Below are 20,120 nucleotides of genomic sequence, written 5' to 3'. Positions count from 1 at the left end.
GGCAGGAGGGAGCAGGTTAATGGGTCACTAGCCTAAGGAAATGTGCTGATTTTTGAGAAGGTGCTGATGGGAAATAAGTCTAAAATATGGGAGAAAGGCCTAGATTAGAAGTATGGATTTATATTCATCAACATGTAAGTAATATTTGAAACTGTGAAAGTAGATGAACTTTCACAGAGGAAGAACACCGAAGCTTAAGGAAGCAGTTATTTCAGGAATGAGGGCATGGTACTCTTTTATATGGAAAAGTATGGAAAGAAAGACTGAGAAAATACCCTTGAATTTGGCTTTTAGATGGCCATTAGAAATCTTAGCCAGGGTAGTTTTGGTGGAGTGGCAGGGCCAATGTCTATGTAGCAGTTGTGTTAGGGTACTTTTTATTCCAGAAAGCAATGATTCTGACTTCAACTGACTCACAAATACTTGTTGCAAGGATTCTTTGGTTTCACAGAAATCCAAGGACAGAAACTTTGTTTTTGGGAGTATCGAGAACAGAAAGATATCAGGCGCCAAGACTGTATCTCTCTTTTTCTCTTTTTCAGGGGCTGCATGGTATCAGTTTCTCTTGTGGTTTCTACTTTTCTTCTAAACACTCATCCATCCCTTTCTAAGCTTCTTATGCTTTTTTTGGTGATAAAATATATACAACATGCCATTTTAACCATTTGAAAGTTTTCTGTGGCATTTAGTGCATTTACAATGTTGTGCTGCCATCACGACTATTTCCAGAATGTTTTCATTACCCCAAAAGGAAACATTAAGCCCATTGAACAGTTGTTCCCCATTTCCCATTTTTCCAAGACCCTAGCAACCAATAATTTGCTTTCTGTCTTTATGTATTTTCCTTTCCTTTAAATGTCGTTTAAATGGAACCATACAATATGTGGCCTTTGTGATTGGCTTCTTTCACTTGGTGTAATGTGTTCAAGGTTCATTCGCGTTGTAGCAAGTATCAGTACTTCATTCATTTTTATTGCTGAATAAAAATCCATTGCATGGGTATGCCACATTTTATTTATGCATCAGTTTATGGCCGTTTGGGTTGTTTCTACCTTTTGGCTATTGCAAGTGATGCTGTTATGAATATTTGTGTACAAGTTTTGGGTTGAACACCTTTTTTCAATTCTCTTGGTGTATATGTATATCTAGAAGTGGAATTGCTGGGTTGTATGGTAATTCTGCTTAACTTTTTGAGGAACTACCAAACTGTTTTTCCACAGTGGCCGCACTGTTTTACATTCTTGCAAGCAATATAGGAGGGTTCCAATTTCTCCACGTTCTTGCCAACACTTATTTTCCATTATTATTATCGTTGCCAACTAATTGGCTGTGAAGTGGTACCTCATGTGATTTGGGTTTGCATTTGCCTAATGACTAATAATGTTAAGTATCTTTTCATGTACTTATTAGCCATTTGTATATCTTCTTGGAGAATTATTTGTTCAAGTCCTTTGCCTATTTAAAAAAAATAATAAATTGCCTGTTGTTGAGTCGTAAGAGTTCTTTGTATATTCTGGAAAATAGACCCTTATTTATAATTTGCAAATTCTGCCATTCTATAGATTGTCTTTCATTTACTTGATAATACCCTTTAATGAACAAGTTTTTAACTTCGACAGAGTCCAATTTATCTGCTTTTCTTTTGTTGCTCAGGTTTTTAGTGCCATATCTGTGAATCCATTGCCAAATCCAAGGTCAAAGATTTACCCCTGTGTTTTCTTCTAGGAGTTTGATTGGTTTAGTCCTTATATTTAAGCTGTTAACCCATTTTGTGTTAATTTTTGTATTTAGTGTTAGGTAGGGACCTAGCTTCATTCTTTTGCATGTGAGTATCTAGTTGTCTCAGCACCATTTATTGAAGAAATCATTCTTTCCCCCATTGAAGGATCTTGGCACCCTTGTCAAAAATCAATTGGGTATAAATATATACGTAATTTCTACTCTCAAGAGTCCAGAAATAAACCTATGCACTGGTCTATATGTCTGTCTTTATATGTACTAATACCACACTGTTTTGATTACTATAGCTGTATAGTAAGATTAGTGTGCATGAGTTCTGTACATTTTTCTTTTTTCAAGATTTTTTTTTTTAGGTATTTGGGGCCCCTTGCAATTCCACATGAATTTGAGGATTGACTTTTTCATTTCAGTGGAGAGGACTCTTGGAATTTTGATAGGGATTGCATTGAATCTGTGGATCACTTTGGGTAGTATTATAATCTTAGAATATTCAGTATTCGAATCTGTGAACACAAGATGTCTTTCTGTTTGTTTAGGGCTGCTTTAATCTCTTTAGCATATTCTAAACTTTTCGGTGTATAAGTCTTTACCCTTGGTGAAATCTATTCCCAGATATTTCATTCTTTTGAGTGCTATTGCAAGTGGAATTTTTTCTAAATTTCTTTTTCAGATTATTCACTGCCAGAATATAAAAACACAACTAATTTTTGTGTGTTGGTCTTATATCCTGCAACTTTATTGAATTCCTTTATTAACTCTATTAGTTTTTAAAAAGATTCTTTGGGATTTTCTCTATATAGGATCATATCATTTGCAAATATAGTTTTATGTCTTCCTTTCCAATCTGAATGCCTTTTCTTTTTCTTGTCTAATTGCTCCGGTTAGAACATCCAGTACAAAGTGGTGAAACTGGGAATCCTGTCTTGTTCTTGATTGTAGAGAAAAAGCTTTCAGTTTTTCACCATTGAGTATGATTTAACTGTGAGTTTTTCACAATTTTTCTTTTTCATGTTAACATAGTATTATGAGTGTTTTTTATCGGAAAAGGGTGTTTGTCAGTGATTTTTCTGTGTCAATTGAAATAGTCCTGTGGGCTTTTTTCCTTTGTATTATTAATGTTATATATTACCCTGATTGATTTTCTTATGTTGAACAACCTTTGCATTCCTGGGATAAATCGTGTTTGATCACAGTATATAATCTTTTTAATATGCTGTTGGATTCTGTTTGCTAGTGTTGAGAATTTTTGCATCTATATTCATAATATGTATCAGTCTCTGGTTTTCCTTTTTTATGATGTCTATGATATCAGGATAATGCTGATCTCTTAGAATAAGTTAGGAAATACTCCCTTCTCCTATTTTTTGAAAGAAATTGAGAAAGATTGGTGTTAATTCTTTAAGTGTCCGGGAGAATTCACCAATGAAGCCTTCTGGTCTTGAACTTTTCTTTGTTGGGAAATATTTGATTGCTGATACAATCTCTTTACTTGTTATAGGTCTGTTAAACTTTCTATGCATTCCTGACTCAGTTTTGATAATTTGTGTGCTTCTAGGAATTTTTCGATTTAATCTAGATTATCTAATCTGTTGGCATACATTTTTTCGTAGAATTCTCTTGTAATTCTTTTTATTTCTGCAAGGTCCATACAAATGTTTCCATATTCATTTCTGATTTTATTTGCATGCTCTTTATGTTTTTTTCTTAGTCTAGATAACAGTTTGCCAATTTTGTTTATCTTTTCTAAGTTCCAATTTTTGGTTCTATTGTTTGTATTTTCTTATTTTTTTTTTTTTTTTTTTTTTTTTTTTTGGGAGAGTTAGAGTATTGCTGTGTCGCCCAGGCTGGAGTACAATGGCGTGATCTCAGCTCACTGCAACCTCCGCCTCCTGGGTTCAAGTGATTCTCCTGCCTCAGCCTCCTGAGTAGCTGGGATTTCAGGCATCTGCCACCATGCCCAGCTAATTTTTGTATTTTTAGTAGAGACGGGGTTTGACCATGCTGTCTAGGCTGTCGAACTCCTGACGTCAGGTGATCTGCCCACCTCGGCCTCCCAAAGTGTTGGGATTACAGGCATGAGCCACCTTGCCCGGCCTGTTTTCTTATTCTATACTTAATTATCTTCACTCTAAACTTTATTATTTCCTTCCTCTACCTTTGGGTATATTTGCTCTTCTTTTTTAAGTTCTCTGAGGCATAAAGTTAGGGATATTGATTAGAATTATTTCTATTTTTTAAAATGCCTTTTTAAAACCGGCATTTATTGCTGTAGATGTCCCCCAGTATACTGTATTTGTGCAATTCCATAAATTTTGGTATTTTTATTTTTATTTTCGTTTGTCTCAAAGTATTTTATAATTTCCCTGTGATTTCTTCTTTAATCCATTGGTCATTTAAGAATATCTTTTTTACTTTCCATTTATTGGTGAGTTTTCCAGTTTTTTTGGAAATCTGTTCTTGATTTCTATTCCATTGTGTTTATGAAAATACTTGCTATGGTTTTAGTCTTTTAAAATTTATTGAGACTTGTTTTGTGGTCTGACATGTGGTAAGTCTTAGAGAATGTTCCGTGTGCTCTTGAAATGAATGTGTATTCTGATGGTGTTGAGTGGAACTGTTCTAGCTATGCCAGCTAGGTCTCTCTGGTTTACACTGTTGATTAATAAGGATCCTTTATATCCTCATTAATCATATGTCTAGATATTCTATCTAGTACTGAAGGTAGAGTATTGAAGCCTCCAACCGTTACTGTAGAGCTATCTATTTCTCCTTTCAATTCTGTCAGTGTTTATATATTTGGGGGCTGTACTGTTTGATTTGTATGTGTTTATAATTGTTAAATTTCTTGATTAATCTAATTTGAATTGATTCCAACTGAGCATCAACAACATATAAAAATTCTGCTCTTATAAAGTTCTATTTCTCCCTTTCATGTTATTACTGTCCCAAATTACATTTGTATACATTATGTGCCCATTAAGGTAGATTTATAATCATTGTTTTATGCATTTGCCTTTTAAGTTACATAGTAAGTGAAAAGGGGAGTTATAAAACAAAAATATAAAATATATATATATAAATATATAACAAAAATATAATGGCTTTTATATTTACCTGTGTAATTACCTTTACCAGAATTCTTTATTTCTTTGTATAGCTTCAAATTATTATCTAGATTACTATTTAGTGTCCTTTTATTTTAGCCTTGAGGACTCCCATTAACATTTCTCGTAGGGCGTGTCTATGGGTAACAAACTCCCTCAACTTTGTTTTTCTGTATATGTCTTAATTTCTCCCTAATACTTGAATTATAGTTTTGTTGGATACAGCATTTTTCGATGACAGTTTTTTTTTTTTTCTTTCAGTAAAAAGTGTTATCCTGTTCCTTACTGGACTCCATGGTTTCTGATGAGAAATGAGCTGTTAATCTTATTGGGAATCCCTTGTATGTCATGAATCACTTCTCTTTGCTGCTTTCAAGATTTTCAGTCTTTGTCTTTTAAAAATTTGGCTACAGTACGTCTTAGTGTGGATCTCTTTGCCTTTATCTTTCTTAGACTTTGTTGAGCTTCTTGAATGTATGGATTTGTGTCTTTTTTATTAAATTGGAGAAGTTTTAGGCCATTACTTTTTCAAATATTCATTCTGCCCCTTTCTCTCCTATCCTTCTGGGATTCCTGTTATGCCTACGTTGGTATGCTTGATGTATCCTTAGGCTCATACTTTTCATCTTTTTTTTTTCTCTGTAGACTGAGTGATTTTAGTTGATGTATCTTTATGTGAGTTGATTCTTTTGCCTGCTCAAGTCTGCTATTTAATCCCTCTAGTGAGTTTTTCATTGCAGTTACTGTACTTTTTAGAGTACAGAACTCTATAATTTGTTTGGTTCTTTTACAAAAGAACTCTTTTTGATATTCTCTTTTTTCTTTTCTTGTATTGTTCTCCTGGTTTCTTTTAGTTCTTTGTCCATAATTTTCTTTAGCTGAATATATTTAAGAGAGTTGCTTTCAAGTCTTTGTCTAGTAAGTCCAATGTCTTTACCTACTCTGGGAAATTTTCTGTTAATTTCTTCTGTGAAATGACAAAGCTTCCTTGTTTCATTTTATGCTCCATATTTTTTTGAAAACTAGACTTTTTTGAATGTTAAAATTCAGTTTTATTCCAAGAATAAAACAAAATATTGTAAAATATGTAACATAAAATTTAACTATTAAATATATGATTTTATGACATTAAGCATTAATGTCACATTAAACCTTAATTAATAATCACCACCATCCAGCTTCAGAACTTTGAAAACTGAACATTTTGGATATTGTAACAGGGTAACTTGGAGTATTACAGTCTTTCTTTTCCTCATTGTTTGTTTTCATTTCTTGCTGTGGGCTATGTTCAGTGACTTCTCAAAATTGTAAAGCTTGTCTGTATTCTTTCTCTCTGAAGGCTCTATTCTTTTAGCCAGTGATTAGCTAGTGTTTGACAGAGATTTCCTTGAACACCAGAAGTCAAAAAAAGGAAAACAAAAAGGACTCTGCCTTTTCTCCATAATGTGATTATTACACATTGCATGCCTATATCAAAATATCTCATGTGCCCCGTGCCCCATAAATATACACATCTACTCTGTAACCACAAAATCAAAAATTAAAATAACTCTGCTGCCACTTCTGCTTCTACTTTTTCTTTATCTCTACCAATTATGCTGCTATTTCTGAATATGCATCTTCTTTTTTAAAACATTGTAGTGATAAGTACATAATGTAAAATTTACCCTCATAACCATTTTTTTTTATTTTTTTTGGTGGGGGAGGACAGAGTTTTGCTCCTGTTGCTTAGGCTGGAGTACAATGGTGCAATCTTGGCTCACCATAACCTTCACCTCCCGGGTTCAAGCAATTCTCCTGCCCCAGCCTCCTAAGTAACGGAGATTACAGGCATGCACCACCATGCCCAGCTAATTTTTTGTATTTTTAGTAGAGATGAGATGGAATTTCTCCATTCAATAGTGTTAATGTGAATGTATATTCATATTGTTATGAAACAGTTCTCCAGAACTTTTCAGAACTTAGAAAACTGAAACTCTAGCCATTAAACAATAACTCCCTTTCCCCCACCCCTCTCCCTAGCCCCTGGTAACCACCATTCTATTTTCTTTTTCTATGAATTTGACTACTTTAGATACTTCACATAAATGGAATCATACATTTTTGTGTGTGTGAATGGCTAATTTAATGTAATGGCCTTAAGTTTCATCCATGCTATAGCATCTAGCATGATTTTCTTTTTTTATAAGACTGAATAATGTTCCATGTTATGTATATACTGCATTTTGTTTATTCATTCTTTCATCAGTGGACATTTGGGTTGCTTTTACCAATTGGCTATTGTGAATAATGCTGCTGTGAACATGGGTTTGCAAGATCTTTTCATGATCTTGCTTTCAATTTCTTTGGGATATATACCTAAAAGTGAGGTTGCTGGATTATATGGTAGTTCTAGTTATAATTTTCTATTTATGTAAAATAATGTGTAAATTTTTAAGGAAGTGCCATACTGTTTTATATAGTGGTCACATCATTTTATAATCCTACCAAGTGTACATAAGGGTTCCATTATTTGCATATCCTTGGCAACACTTTTTCTGGTGTTTTTGTTGCTATTGTTTTTATAGCAACAAATAGGTTCTGATAGGTATAGGCTGATATCTCATTGTGGTTTTGATTTGGTTTGGTTTTTTTCCTTCTGATTAGTGATATTGGTCATCTTCATATGCTTGTTGGACATTTGTATATCATCTTTGGGAAAATGTCTAAGTTCTTTGCCCATTTTTATATGCTCTCTTTTTTTCTATGTTACTCCTTTTTTAGCTGCTCTTTTTTCCTTTTGTTGATTCTCCCTCTGCCCTCTCTTTTTCAGTTTCTAGTTGTTCTGCTTTTCCTGCTAATTCTGCATGTGCTTCTCTTTTCTCCTATGCTTCTTTCTGCTGTTTTTCATTTTTCTTTCTCTGCCTGCTTTTTCAGTATCTATTCATTTTGCTTCTGTTTCTCTTTTTCAACTTCTGTTAATTCTGTTACTTTTTCTGCTGATTCCACATAGCTTCTCCTTTTTGCAGCTATTTTCCTTTTGTTGACTCTGCCCTATTTCTTCTTCCACCTTTTCAGTGTGCTGATTTTACCTCCACTTCTCCTTGTTCCCATGCTTCTCCTTTCTGCAGCTATTTTACCTTATGCTGACTTTGCCTTATTCTGGTTCCCTCTTCTTTCAGCATCTGCTGATGTGGCCACTGCTCCTTGTTCCTGTGCTTCTCCTTTCTGCAGCTGATTTACTTCTGCTGACTTTGCCCTGTTCTGGTTCCCTCTTCTTTCAACATCTGCTGATGTGGCCTCTGCTTCTCCTTGTTCCTGTGCTTCTTCTTTCTGCAGCTATTTTACCTTCTGCTGACTTTGCCTTGTTCTGGTTCCCTCTTTCAGTATCATCTGATGTGGCCTCTGCTTCTCCTTGTTCCTGTGCGTCTCCTTTCTGCAGCTATTTTACCTTCTGCTGACTTTGCCTTATTCTGGTTCCCTCTTCTTTCAGCATCTGCTGATGTGGCCTCTGCTTCTCTTTGTTCCTGTGCTTCTCCTTTATGCAGCTGATTTACTTCTGCTGACTTTGCCCTGTTCTGCTTCCCTCTTCTTTCAGCATCTGCTGATGTGGGCTCTGTTTCTCCTTTTTCCCATGTTTCTCCTTTCTGCAGCTTTTTTTTTTTCTGCTCACTCTTGCTTCCCCACTTTTAGCATCTGCTAATTTGGTCTCTGCTTCTCCTTTTTCCTATGCTTCTCATTCCTGCTGCTGTTTTCACGTTTGCTGACTCTGCCCTACTTCCCCCTTCTTTTAGCATCTGTTCATGGCCTCTGCTTCTCCTTTTTCCTATGTTTCTCCTTTCTGCAGCTGTTTTTTTCCTGCTGACTCTTGCTTCCCCATTTTAGCATCTGCTAATTTGGTCTCTGCTTCTCCTTCTTCCTATGCTTCTCATTTCTGCTGCTGTTTTCACTTTTGCTGACTCTGCCCTACTTCCCCCTTCTTTCAACATCTGTTCATGGCCTCTGCTTCTCCTTTTTCCTATGTTTCTCCTTTCTGTAGCTGTTTTTTTCCTGCTGACTCTTGCTTCCCCATTTTAGCATCTGCTAATTTGGCCTCTGCTTCTCCTTTTTCCTGTGCTTCTCTTTTCTGCTGCTGTTTTCACTTTTGCTGTCTCTGCCCTACTTCCCCCTTCTTTCAGCATCTGTTCATGGCCTCTGCTTCTCCTTTTTCCTATGTTTCTCCTTTCTGTAGCTGTTTTTTTCCTGCTGACTCTTGCTTCCCCATTTTAGCATCTGCTAATTTGGTCTCTGCTTCTCCTTTTTCCTATGCTTCTCATTTCTGCGGCTGTTTTCACGTTTGCTGACTCTGCCCTACTTCCCCCTTCTTTCAGCATCTGTTCATGGCCTCTGCTTCTCCTTTTTCCTATGTTTCTCCTTTCTGTAGCTGTTTTTTCCCTGCTGACTCTTGCTTCCCCATTTTAGCATCTGCTAATTTGGCCTCTGCTTCTCCTTTTTCCTGTGCTTCTCTTTTCTGCTGCTGTTTTCACTTTTGCTGTCTCTGCCCTACTTCCCCCTTCTTTCAGCATCTGTTCATGGCCTCTGCTTCTCCTTTTTCCTATGTTTATCCTTTCTGTAGCTGTTTTTTTCCTGCTGACTCTTGCTTCCCCATTTTAGCATCTGCTAATTTGGTCTCTGCTTCTCCTTTTTCCTATGCTTCTCATTTCTGCTGCTGTTTTCACGTTTGCTGACTCTGCCCTACTTCCCCCTTCTTTCAGCATCTGTTCATGGCCTCTGCTTCTCCTTTTTCCTATGTTTCTCCTTTCTGCAGCTGTTTTTTTCCTGCTGACTCTTGCTTCCCCATTTTAGCATCTGCTAATTTGGCCTCTGCTTCTCCTTTTTCCTATGCTTCTCATTTCTGCTGTTGTTTTCACTTTTGCTGTCTCTGCCCTACTTCCCCCTTCTTTCAGCATCTGTTCATGGCCTCTGCTTCTCCTTTTTCCTATGTTTCTCCTTTCTGTAGCTGTTTTTTCCCTGCTGACTCTTGCTTCCCCATTTTAGCATCTGCTAATTTGGCCTCTGCTTCTCCTTTTTCCTGTGCTTCTCTTTTCTGCTGCTGTTTTCACTTTTGCTGTCTCTGCCCTACTTCCCCCTTCTTTCAGCATCTGTTCATGGCCTCTGCTTCTCCTTTTTCCTATGTTTCTCCTTTCTGCAGCTGTTTTTTTCCTGCTGACTCTTGCTTCCCCATTTTAGTATCTGCTAATTTGGCCTCTGCTTCTCCTTTTTCCTATGCTTCTCATTTCTGCTGTTGTTTTCACTTTTGCTGTCTCTGCCCTACTTCCCCCTTCTTTCAGCATCTGTTCATGGCCTCTGCTTCTCCTTTTTCCTATGTTTCTCCTTTCTGTAGCTGTTTTTTTCCTGCTGACTCTTGCTTCCCCATTTTAGCATCTGCTAATTTGGCCTCTGCTTCTCCTTTTTCCTGTGCTTCTCTTTTCTGCTGCTGTTTTCACTTTTGCTGTCTCTGCCCTACTTCCCCCTTCTTTCAGCATCTGTTCATGGCCTCTGCTTCTCCTTTTTCCTATGTTTATCCTTTCTGTAGCTGTTTTTTTCCTGCTGGCTCTTGCTTCCCCATTTTAGCATCTGCTAATTTGGCCTCTGCTTCTCCTTTTTCCTATGCTTCTCATTTCTGCTGCTGTTTTCACTTTTGCTGTCTCTGCCCTACTTCCCCCTTCTTTCAGCATCTGTTCATGGCCTCTGCTTCTCCTTTTTCCTATGTTTCTCCTTTCTGTAGCTGTTTTTTCCCTGCTGACTCTTGCTTCCCCATTTTAGCATCTGCTAATTTGGCCTCTGCTTCTCCTTTTTCCTGTGCTTCTCTTTTCTGCTGCTGTTTTCACTTTTGCTGTCTCTGCCCTACTTCCCCCTTCTTTCAGCATCTGTTCATGGCCTCTGCTTCTCCTTTTTCCTATGTTTCTCCTTTCTGTAGCTGTTTTTTTCCTGCTGGCTCTTGCTTCCCCATTTTAGCATCTGCTAATTTGGCCTCTGCTTCTCCTTTTTCCTATGCTTCTCATTTCTGCTGCTGTTTTCACGTTTGCTGACTCTGCCCTACTTCCCCCTTCTTTCAGCATCTGTTCATGGCCTCTGCTTCTCCTTTTTCCTGTGTTTCTCCTTTCTGTAGCTGTTTTTTCCCTGCTGACTCTTGCTTCCCCATTTTTGCATCTGCTAATTTGGCCTCTGCTTCTCCTTTTTCCTATGCTTCTCTTTTCTGCTGCTGTTTTCACTTTTGCTGTCTCTGCCCTACTTCCCCCTTCTTTCAGCATCTGTTCATGGCCTCTGCTTCTCCTTTTTCCTATGTTTCTCCTTTCTGTAGCTGTTTTTTTCCTGCTGACTCTTGCTTCCCCATTTTAGCATCTGCTAATTTGGCCTCTGCTTCTCCTTTTTCCTATGCTTCTCATTTCTGCTGCTGTTTTCACGTTTGCTGACTCTGGCTCCACATCTGCTTCTCCCATCTTTCAGCATCTACTGATTCTGCTACTTTTTCTGATGATTTTGCCTCTGCTTCTCCTTCTTCCTATGCTTCTCCTTTCTGAAGCTGTTTTTCCTTTTGCTGACTCTACTTCCACGCTGATTCCCCCTTTTTCAGCATCTTCTGATTCAGGTGCTTTTTTGCTGATCCTGCCTCTGCTTTTCCTTTTCCTACCTCTACTTTTCCTTTTGTTGATTCTGCTTCTCTTTCTGCTGATGCTAATTTCCTTTCTGCTGCCGTTGTTGATCCTGCTCCTTTTGCTTCTCCTTGGTCTTCTACATTTTAATGTGTCATACTATTTCTGGCCTCCTCGTAGCTTCACGTTTACATGGCCCTTAATGGCTATTCTATTCCTGGTTGCACCATATGTTTGCACTCACAAATGCTCTACTATCTGCTTTTCAATTTCTAATTACCCTATACACACTCCCTTAAAAAAGGAATATAATATTAAAGTAATGGTACTACGTCATAGGCATCTGGTTAACTGATGGACTAGCTGTTACACAGCCCTTAGATGCTCACTTCTAGAACGGTCACCATGGCACAGGCTGGGAAGCAGAAAAACTAGAGACTCCCAAGGTACAGAATGCAGTCTAGGACTACAGAGACTAGGTAATACATAGTCCATAGAATGGAGTGTACCTGAGTGAGCAGTCCTTATTCTCTCTGCTGGAAGTAGATTGAGGTGTAAGTGAGCAATGAGGTACTAATGTAAAAGAAGTTACTTAATTTGGAAAACTAGATAAAAAGACAAGAGTGTGCAGAGGACAGCTAAGTAGCAACGTGGAAAATTTTTATCCAGTCAGAAAGGAAAGACTGTAGGCAAGTGAAAGAATGAAATCATGTCATTTATGGCCACCTGGAGAACTCATGTTAAGTGAAACAAACCAGCCACAAAAAGATAAATATCACATATGTGGAAGCTAAAAAAGTTGATCTCATATGCAATGCCAAAGAAAGTTGATCTTATATAGAGGTAGAGAGTATAGAATAGTGGTTACTAGAGGTTAGGAAGAGAAGGAGGATGGGGCAATAATGAGGGATTGGTTAAAGGAAACAAAATGAGGAATAAGTTCAAATACGGGGAATAAATTCTGGTGTTCTAAAGCACTGTAGGGTGACTATAGTTAACAGTAATTGTTATTTCCAAATAGCTAGATAAAAGGATTTTGAATGTTTCAGCATAAAGAAATGATAAATATTGGAGATGATGGATATGTTATTTATCCTGATGTGTTCATTGCACATATGTATGGAAATATCACTCTATACCCCATAAATATATACAGTTATTATATATCATTGAAAAATTTATAAAAATTTTTTAAAAAGAGAAGAACAGAGGGAGCAAGCTTTTCTGGCAAATGGAGCTGAAATTAAGAGCACAGAATTGAAGGGTTGATCACAATTGAATATGTGATATCAGATCCTTTGATGCTAGAAGGAAAGAAGGAATTGTTGGCATTTTCTACTTCCATGATGGTATGCAGGTGTTTTACTATTATTTTTCACTTTCTGTTATAGGTCCTGAATCTGTGCCTCCTTCCCTTCTTGAAGTAGTGATGAAACCCATAGCAACTGTTGGAGAAAGCTACCAATATCCTCCTGTGAACTGGGCTGCACTTCTCTCTCCACTTATGAGGCTAAATTTTGGTAAATATCATGTGTTTTTAAGTCTTCAGACTTTGATTTTAGTATTTGACCTGAATGGAAAAACAGATTCTGTGTCACAATGTGTAGTGACTGGATAGACTTTTCAGATCTTGAGGTTTGTCATGTTGGATGGAATGGCTGGGTTACTTTCACTCAGTCATTGAGCCCCTGAGGGTGAGGAAGAAGAGGTCTAAAGACACACGCCAGATACACCTGCCAAAAACAATGCTTGACTGAGGTTTGCGCACTGCTGGGAATGTGGTACAGGTTCCATTAAGCTTGCCTTTGTGGTTATCAAACTACATTTCCAGAGCCATAGGTTTCGAGAAGTACCATGTGGGATGCTGTATTGATTTTCTATTGCTGCTGTAACAAATTACCACAGTGGCTTGAAACAACACAAATTTATTATCTTTACACGTCCATAGGCCAGAACTCCAACATGTTTCTCACCAGCCTAAGATCAAGGTATCAGCAAATTAGAATTTCTTTCTAGAGGTTCTAGGGAAGAATTCATTTCCTTTTCTTTTCTAGCCTCTAGAAGCTGCCCACATTCTTTGACTTGTGGCCCCCTTTCTGCATCTTCAAGGCAAGCAATAGAGGGCTAAGGTCTTCTCACACCATCATCTTTCTGGTTCTCTGTAGCCAGGAAAGGTTTTCCAACTTTAAGGACTCAGCTCACTTAAATAATCCAGGATAATCTCTCCATCTCAAAATCCTTAACCTTAATCACATCTGCAAAGCTTCTTTGTCATATAAGGTAGTGTATTCACAGGTTGCAGGGATCAGGATGTGAACATTATCGGGGACCATTATTCTGCCTACCACAGTTATTTTGTGGTGAGAGGCAAACAGAATACACACCTCAACACCTCCAGTTCATCCACAGCAACCTATTTTATACAGAATAGAGTTACACATGCAAATATAATTTAATGTACTTGTTCCCCACCCTAACTCCAAAAATAAAGTAAGAAGGGGGGATGAAGAACAATTTAAACAGTGTTGTAAAATTGTGTTTGTGTATGTGCCTGCTGTGAGTGCTCTATCATTTATAGTAGAGTGCATACTTACATATGATATATAAAACAACTTCTATACTGTAATTTATGTGTGGTTTCAGAGATAAAGATAATTTTGACTACATACAATTTTTCACTTAAGTGCTTTCATATAAACCTAATCTCTATATAAGATATAATGTCACCATACTGGGTTTCCAGAAATTTCATTTGAAAAATGTGTTCCTCTATCCCTCTCCTTGTTTGGTGTGCTATATTGAAATGTTTGTGTTTCATTTAAGTCCTTAGAAAAAGGAAGGAAAATAAGGTGCTGATTGGAATCTTATTACTAGAAAGGCTTGATGACTAGAGAATGTGGCTCTATCTTTAAGCCATTCCACACCTTGATATATTTCTTCATGGTCTGCATATGAGATGGAGAGAAGGGAAAAACAGAGATCCAGAGATTACTAGCTAGAATTTTCTCATATTTTAGATAGTGTTTGAGTGTGTAGTTTCCTCTGGATATCATAAGAGAAATTCCCATATCTAGTTCAAGCCCATTGCTAGTTCCAAGGTGGGACTGTGATGCCATTGGACACGTTATTTTGCCTCATAACTAACAAGTCTCTTGAAATATCTCTTCTGGTTTACTGAAGTTCTGTTACCTGCAAAAGTCACATAAGCAGATGCTTTGATTTGAGATATTAAAGCCTGAAAATGAGTCAGGAAAGTAACTATATATTCAGATTCTTTTCCTTTCTTGACTTTCAGGTGAAGAGATCCAGCAACTGTGCCTTGAAATTATGGTGACCCAGGCACAGTCATCCCAGAATGCAGCTGCACTATTGGGCTTGTGGGTGACACCACCACTGATCCACAGTCTGAGTGTATGTAGTAACTAAGGGTGTTGGCCAACAGGAGGATATTGTTCTTTAGGAGGAGATTAACATTCATTTGGGTGTGTGTTCTCAAAGTCAAGAGGAGACAGATGAGATCTTCACAAAAATCGAGGGTTTGATAGTAGCTGGCCTGCATATTGGAAAATTATATAGTTCAGAACCCTGCCATAGCCATTACCGTTCATGCTTTAGCTACCATTTATTACCAAAAGTGGAAAATGATGATCAGAGATATTAAAGTTCCTTTCTCAAGATCATATAGCTAGAAAGTGGTGGAATTATTTGAACTTATGTTTATTTGATTATATAGTATATGTAATTATTTCAGTACATATTAAGAGAAAGGAAATCCATATGTACCGGACTTATCCATGTATTATCCTTCCCCTTTCCCAGAGGAGGCAGCAATTAAGGTGAGCCGTGATTTGGTTAGGTATCACATCAAGGGGACCGGGGATGTAGGTGGGAGAGTGTAAGTGGAGAGCATGAAAGATCTCTACTAGGCCGTTTAGCTTGAGCAAAGCGTTGAGAAAGCAATGACCGAGTCTGGTGTTTTTTGTAGAGGGGGCTAGCACCTTTCACGTATAGGCCAAGGGCAGATAGGAAGAATAGGGCAAGAGAGTTTAAAGATGTGAAGTTAGTAAAGATGTATAATTTTGATTAGGTTTCAAACTAGAACAGAAAAACATATTCCATGATTCTTTAGAGGTTTACCAGTTGATGTAAGTTAAATGCTGTCATCTTTTAATTGTCTCCATAATCTGGACTATTCTTTTGTCCTAGGAGGCTTTAATTGTTTGGGAATAGTGCAAAGCCCTCTTATCATTTCCTCAGTCTCTTGGCCTTTGTCCCTATTCAGCCTTGTTTCTGTTTTTTTGTTGTTGTTTTTGAGACAGTTTCTCGCTCCATAGCCCAGGCTGGAGTGCAGTGGCACAATCTCGACTCACTGCAACCTCCGCCTCCTGGGTTCAAGTGATTTTCATGCCTCAGCCTCTCAAGTAGCTGGGACTATAGGTGTGCACCACCATGCCCATCTAATTTTTGTATTTTTAGTAGAGATGGGGTTTCACCAAGTTGGCAAGGCTGGTTTCGAACTCCTGACCTCAAGTGATCTGCCCACCTCAGTCTCCCAAAGTGCTGGGATTACAGGTGTGAGCCACCACGCTGGGCCTGTTTTTGTTTTTTTAAACCTTTCCTACTCCTCCTCATTGTCTTTAATTGAAAGTGGATGTTATCAAGGTCTGCATCTTTCTGTCAGGTATTAACTTCATTCCACCTGGCTGCTCCAAGTGGCTCCCAGCTGCCTGCCACTTACTGAGCCCTTGCTGTGCACCTGGTACCTGCAAGCACTCAGTGAGTACTTACAGAAATCAGACTTAATTTCTCTACAGCCTGACGGGACAGTTTTAAAAGTAGCTTTGTTGAGTTATAATCTATATAGCCTAAAATATGGCTGTTTTAAAGTGTAAAATGTGATGAATTTGAGTACCTTTACAGGTTTTTCAATCATCACCAAGAATATTTCCATCACCTGACAAGTTCCATTGTGCTTGCTTGTAGTCAATCCCCACTCCCAGCTTCAGACCCAAGCCACCACCAATCTGCTTTCTATTTGTAGTATTGCCTTTCTAAAATAACCTTTATTTATATAATTTTATATAAATTATATATAAATTTCATATAAATTTTTGAAATTCTTTAGAATGGAATTATACAATATGAATTTTTTTATGTCTGTCTTGTTTCATGTCTGAGAGATATATTTTATTATTTCCATTTTAACAGAATTATAAACTGAGGCAAATGGAGGTCAAGCAAAGTTTGCCTAGCTAATAAAAGAGAGAGCTCTATCTATTTGAGTTCAAAGCCCTGTTCTATTCACTCCTTCTTACTTTTGAATCAGACCTATTTCCAGCCTGTTGGGTTGGCCTCCGAAATTTTCCTAAATTTTACTTATCCTTTCATTTATCTTTTAGATCTGTGCTACTCTGTGCATTTGTCTTTGATTATTTATCTTTATTGTTTTCTTGGTTAATTAACAAATTAAGTTTGTGAGTTCATTTTCTTAAATATAGAATGATCTGAGATGGCATATTCTTTAAAATGAGGTCTTGAGAAAACTCATGCAACTACACTGATCTTTTTAGAAATTTGCAGAAAACATTGTTCCTCTGTCCCTCCCCTATTTTTGTGTGCTATCTTGAAAAAACAAAAATAGCACACAAAAAAGTTTTTGCCAGATTTTACTTTTTAGATCACTTATTTTGCCAGATTTTATTTTTAGATCACTTATTTTAGACTTGCTGCCCCTTTAATAGCATGTTTATGTTCCTAAGAATTTTTGAAGCCCACTTGGTTGAAGTCTGTCATATAACAGAGCTGTTACGAACATGCCCTTTCTTGGCTCTCGTGAACTCTAAGGTGCCGGGTCAGTTCTACGTGCTCAGCTGGTGGTTTTACTTTGGTCATAAATGGTCCCAGCATGTCACTTCTCCTTATTACTTCCTTATTTTTTCTCAGAAGAAGAAATTAATAGTATCAGATGCTCTGTTTAGTTGATTTTCAGCAGTTGAGCCTTTCATCTTCCAGAGCTTTTCTTGCCAGAGAATGTGACCTTTTAAAACTGAAAAGTAACTGTCATGTACTTTCAGAAGTAGCATTTTATTCCCGTCACTGAAACCTTGAAAACATCCAAGGTTTAAGCTGAGTAGTTCACAGATGGGTTGGCAGATCCCATATAAACACATGATTCACCCTGGATCAGAAGTAACTGCAGAAGCCAAAATTACATGCATTGGTGGCCCATTGGACCGTGAAGCTGTGGGAAAATGAAGGGGGAAGGAAGTAACCTGAACCTTTTATCTCTCAGTCTACCCTCAAACACAGTGATGATGTACAGGTTTTGAACATTGCAAACCCAGACTAGCCTATTTACATTCAACCCCTTCTGTTTTACTTCCAGCTGAATACCAAGAGATATCTCCTGATATCTGCATCTCTGTGGATAAAACACATCTCTGATGAACAGATCCTGGGTTTTGTTGAAAATTTAATGGTGGCAGTTTTTAAAGCAGCTTCCCCACTTGGAAGTCCTGAGCTATGCCCAAGTGCTTTACAGGGTCTGAGCCAGGCCATGAAACTGCCCAGCCCTGCCCACCACCTCTGGAGTCTGCTCTCTGAAGCTACTGGGAAAATTTTTGACCTCCTGCCAAATAAGATTCGGGTGAGGAACAAAAATATTTACATTCCTGACAATTTATGTTTGGGATATTTTAAAGGCTTCTTGGCAAAGTGGGGAGGTGTATGTTTTAAGAATGTGGGTGGGAAGGCTAGCAAGAAATAACCACATTCTTTACTAGGAGTGTATTTGTTTCCAAGATCTAAATTGAGGTTGAATATTTAGAACCAAAGTTTTGAGCAAGCTTAGAAGCAGTTTAACCAGTGCTGCACCAGGAAATTTGCTATTAGGCCTTTTTACCAAATGCCTCTTGTAGAAGACGAGAAGGCTCAGAAGTCCTTACACTTTGCACCTGGAGAATCCTTGGGCATGAGTTCCCATATACTGTTTATATAAAACAATTTAGCATCAGCCCTTCCCCTCCCCCAAAAGACCTCTGAATTGTAATTTTACAAAGAGGTTAGAAATTTATTTGGGATGAAGGAATTTTGATAAGGAGAAAAATGTATAGCCAAAACAAAACAAAACAAAAAAACACAAAGTAACAGGAAAGATGTCTTCAAAATGATAAAAATTGGCCAAATGTTTTGGTTTGGTTAAAATTAAAATCTCATCAGCTGCTGTTCATGGGGATAAGAAAATCTAATAATTTGTCAGAACATTTTGACCTGTTATTTTACACTGTTTGTTGACATGTTTGGGATTTTTCTTTATCAGAGAAAGGATCTAGAGCTGTATATCAGCATAGCAAAATGCCTCTTAGAAATGACAGATGATGATGCCAATCGGATCGCCCAGATTACTAAGGTAATAACATATCTTTCTATACCTTTTTCATTATTGAGCCAGAAATTATGATTGAAGAATTGATTTCAGTGTTTGGCTGAAGCAAGTTTTGCTTCATTTTTGTTATTGGTTAATTTCAGGAAACTATATTTCATTTACATTGTTGAGCCTCTTGTTCAGCCTACTAATGTGGTTGGTGCTTAACAAATGTTGTATGGATGGATAGATGGATGAATAACTTTTTAACCCGATTTCTCCCACTTTGTCCTTCACCTGATCCTATCCTTAGGAATGAAGAAGGTGGTTGATTGAAAAGCAAGCACTATTAGCCCTGACACAGGATAATTTATTTCCCACACCCATGCCCAAGTCAAACGATGAATGAGCAAAAAGTAGCATATCAGTAAAGTTGCCAGATTTAGCAAACAAAATGCAAGATATTTTGTTAAATTTGAGTTGCAGATCAATAATGAATCATTTCTTAGTACAAGTACATCCCAAATGACACACTTGTATTTGAATGGCAGTTTTGCATACCAACTAATACCAATGGTCTAGAGAACTGTGAGCTCCCTTATAGCTGGTGGACTTCGTGTCATTTATTCTACTTTATGGCAGGTTTGCCTATTCAATCAGATCCTTGAATTTCTGCATCATACGGCAGTGGTTCTCAGAATGTGGTCTTTGCATAAGTAGCATCAGCATCGCCTTGGAAATGATTAGAAATGTTAGTTCTGGAGCCCCCATCTAGGCCTACTGAATCAGAAACTCTGGAGATGGAGCCCAGGAGTCTATGTTTTAATTGTCTCTCCAGGTGATTCTGGTGTATCCTAAGGTTTGAAAACCACTGTTAAAGAATATTTGGGGCCAGGTGCGGTGGCTCACGCCTGTAATCCCAGCACTTTGGGAGGCCGAGGCGGGTGGATCATGTGGTCAAGAGATCGAGACTATTCTGGCCAACATGGTGAAACCCCATCTCTACTAAAGGTACAAAAATTAGCTGGGCACAGTGGCACACACCTGTAGTCCCAGCTACTCGGGAGGCTGAGGCAGGAGAATCGCTTGAACCCGGGAGGTGGAGGTTGCAGTGAGCCGAGATCCCACCACTGTACTCCAGCCTGGTGACAGAGCGAGACTCCGTCTCAAAAAAAAAAAAAAAAAAAAAAAGAATATATGGAATATCAACATTTTGGAAGTTAGGTTGTTTTAAGCAAGGAGAAGCAACATAAGAAAATAGTTAAGAGGATGGACTCTGGAGCCTCACTGCTTCAGTTT

General features: G+C 37.8%; 1 protein-coding gene across 6 annotated transcripts in view; it reads left to right on the top strand.

The window, feature by feature from the left end:
• Window positions 1–20,120, top strand: part of FOCAD (focadhesin) — a 325,099-nt gene that overhangs the window by 292,704 nt on the left and 12,275 nt on the right. For all 6 annotated transcript variants that reach the window (XM_034967226.3, XM_063594465.1, XM_063594464.1 and 3 more), the window contains 4 exons: window positions 12,850–12,978; window positions 14,754–14,869; window positions 17,844–18,104; window positions 18,777–18,866. In XM_034967226.3, coding sequence (XP_034823117.1) covers window positions 12,850–12,978; window positions 14,754–14,869; window positions 17,844–18,104; window positions 18,777–18,866 — 596 coding nt within the window. The remainder of the gene's footprint in view (window positions 1–12,849; window positions 12,979–14,753; window positions 14,870–17,843; window positions 18,105–18,776; window positions 18,867–20,120) is intronic.

Source organism: Pan paniscus, chromosome 11, assembly GCF_029289425.2.
Source record: "Pan paniscus chromosome 11, NHGRI_mPanPan1-v2.0_pri, whole genome shotgun sequence".
Lineage (NCBI taxonomy): Eukaryota > Metazoa > Chordata > Mammalia > Primates > Hominidae > Pan > Pan paniscus.
This window is presented reverse-complemented; position numbering and strand designations above follow the sequence as displayed.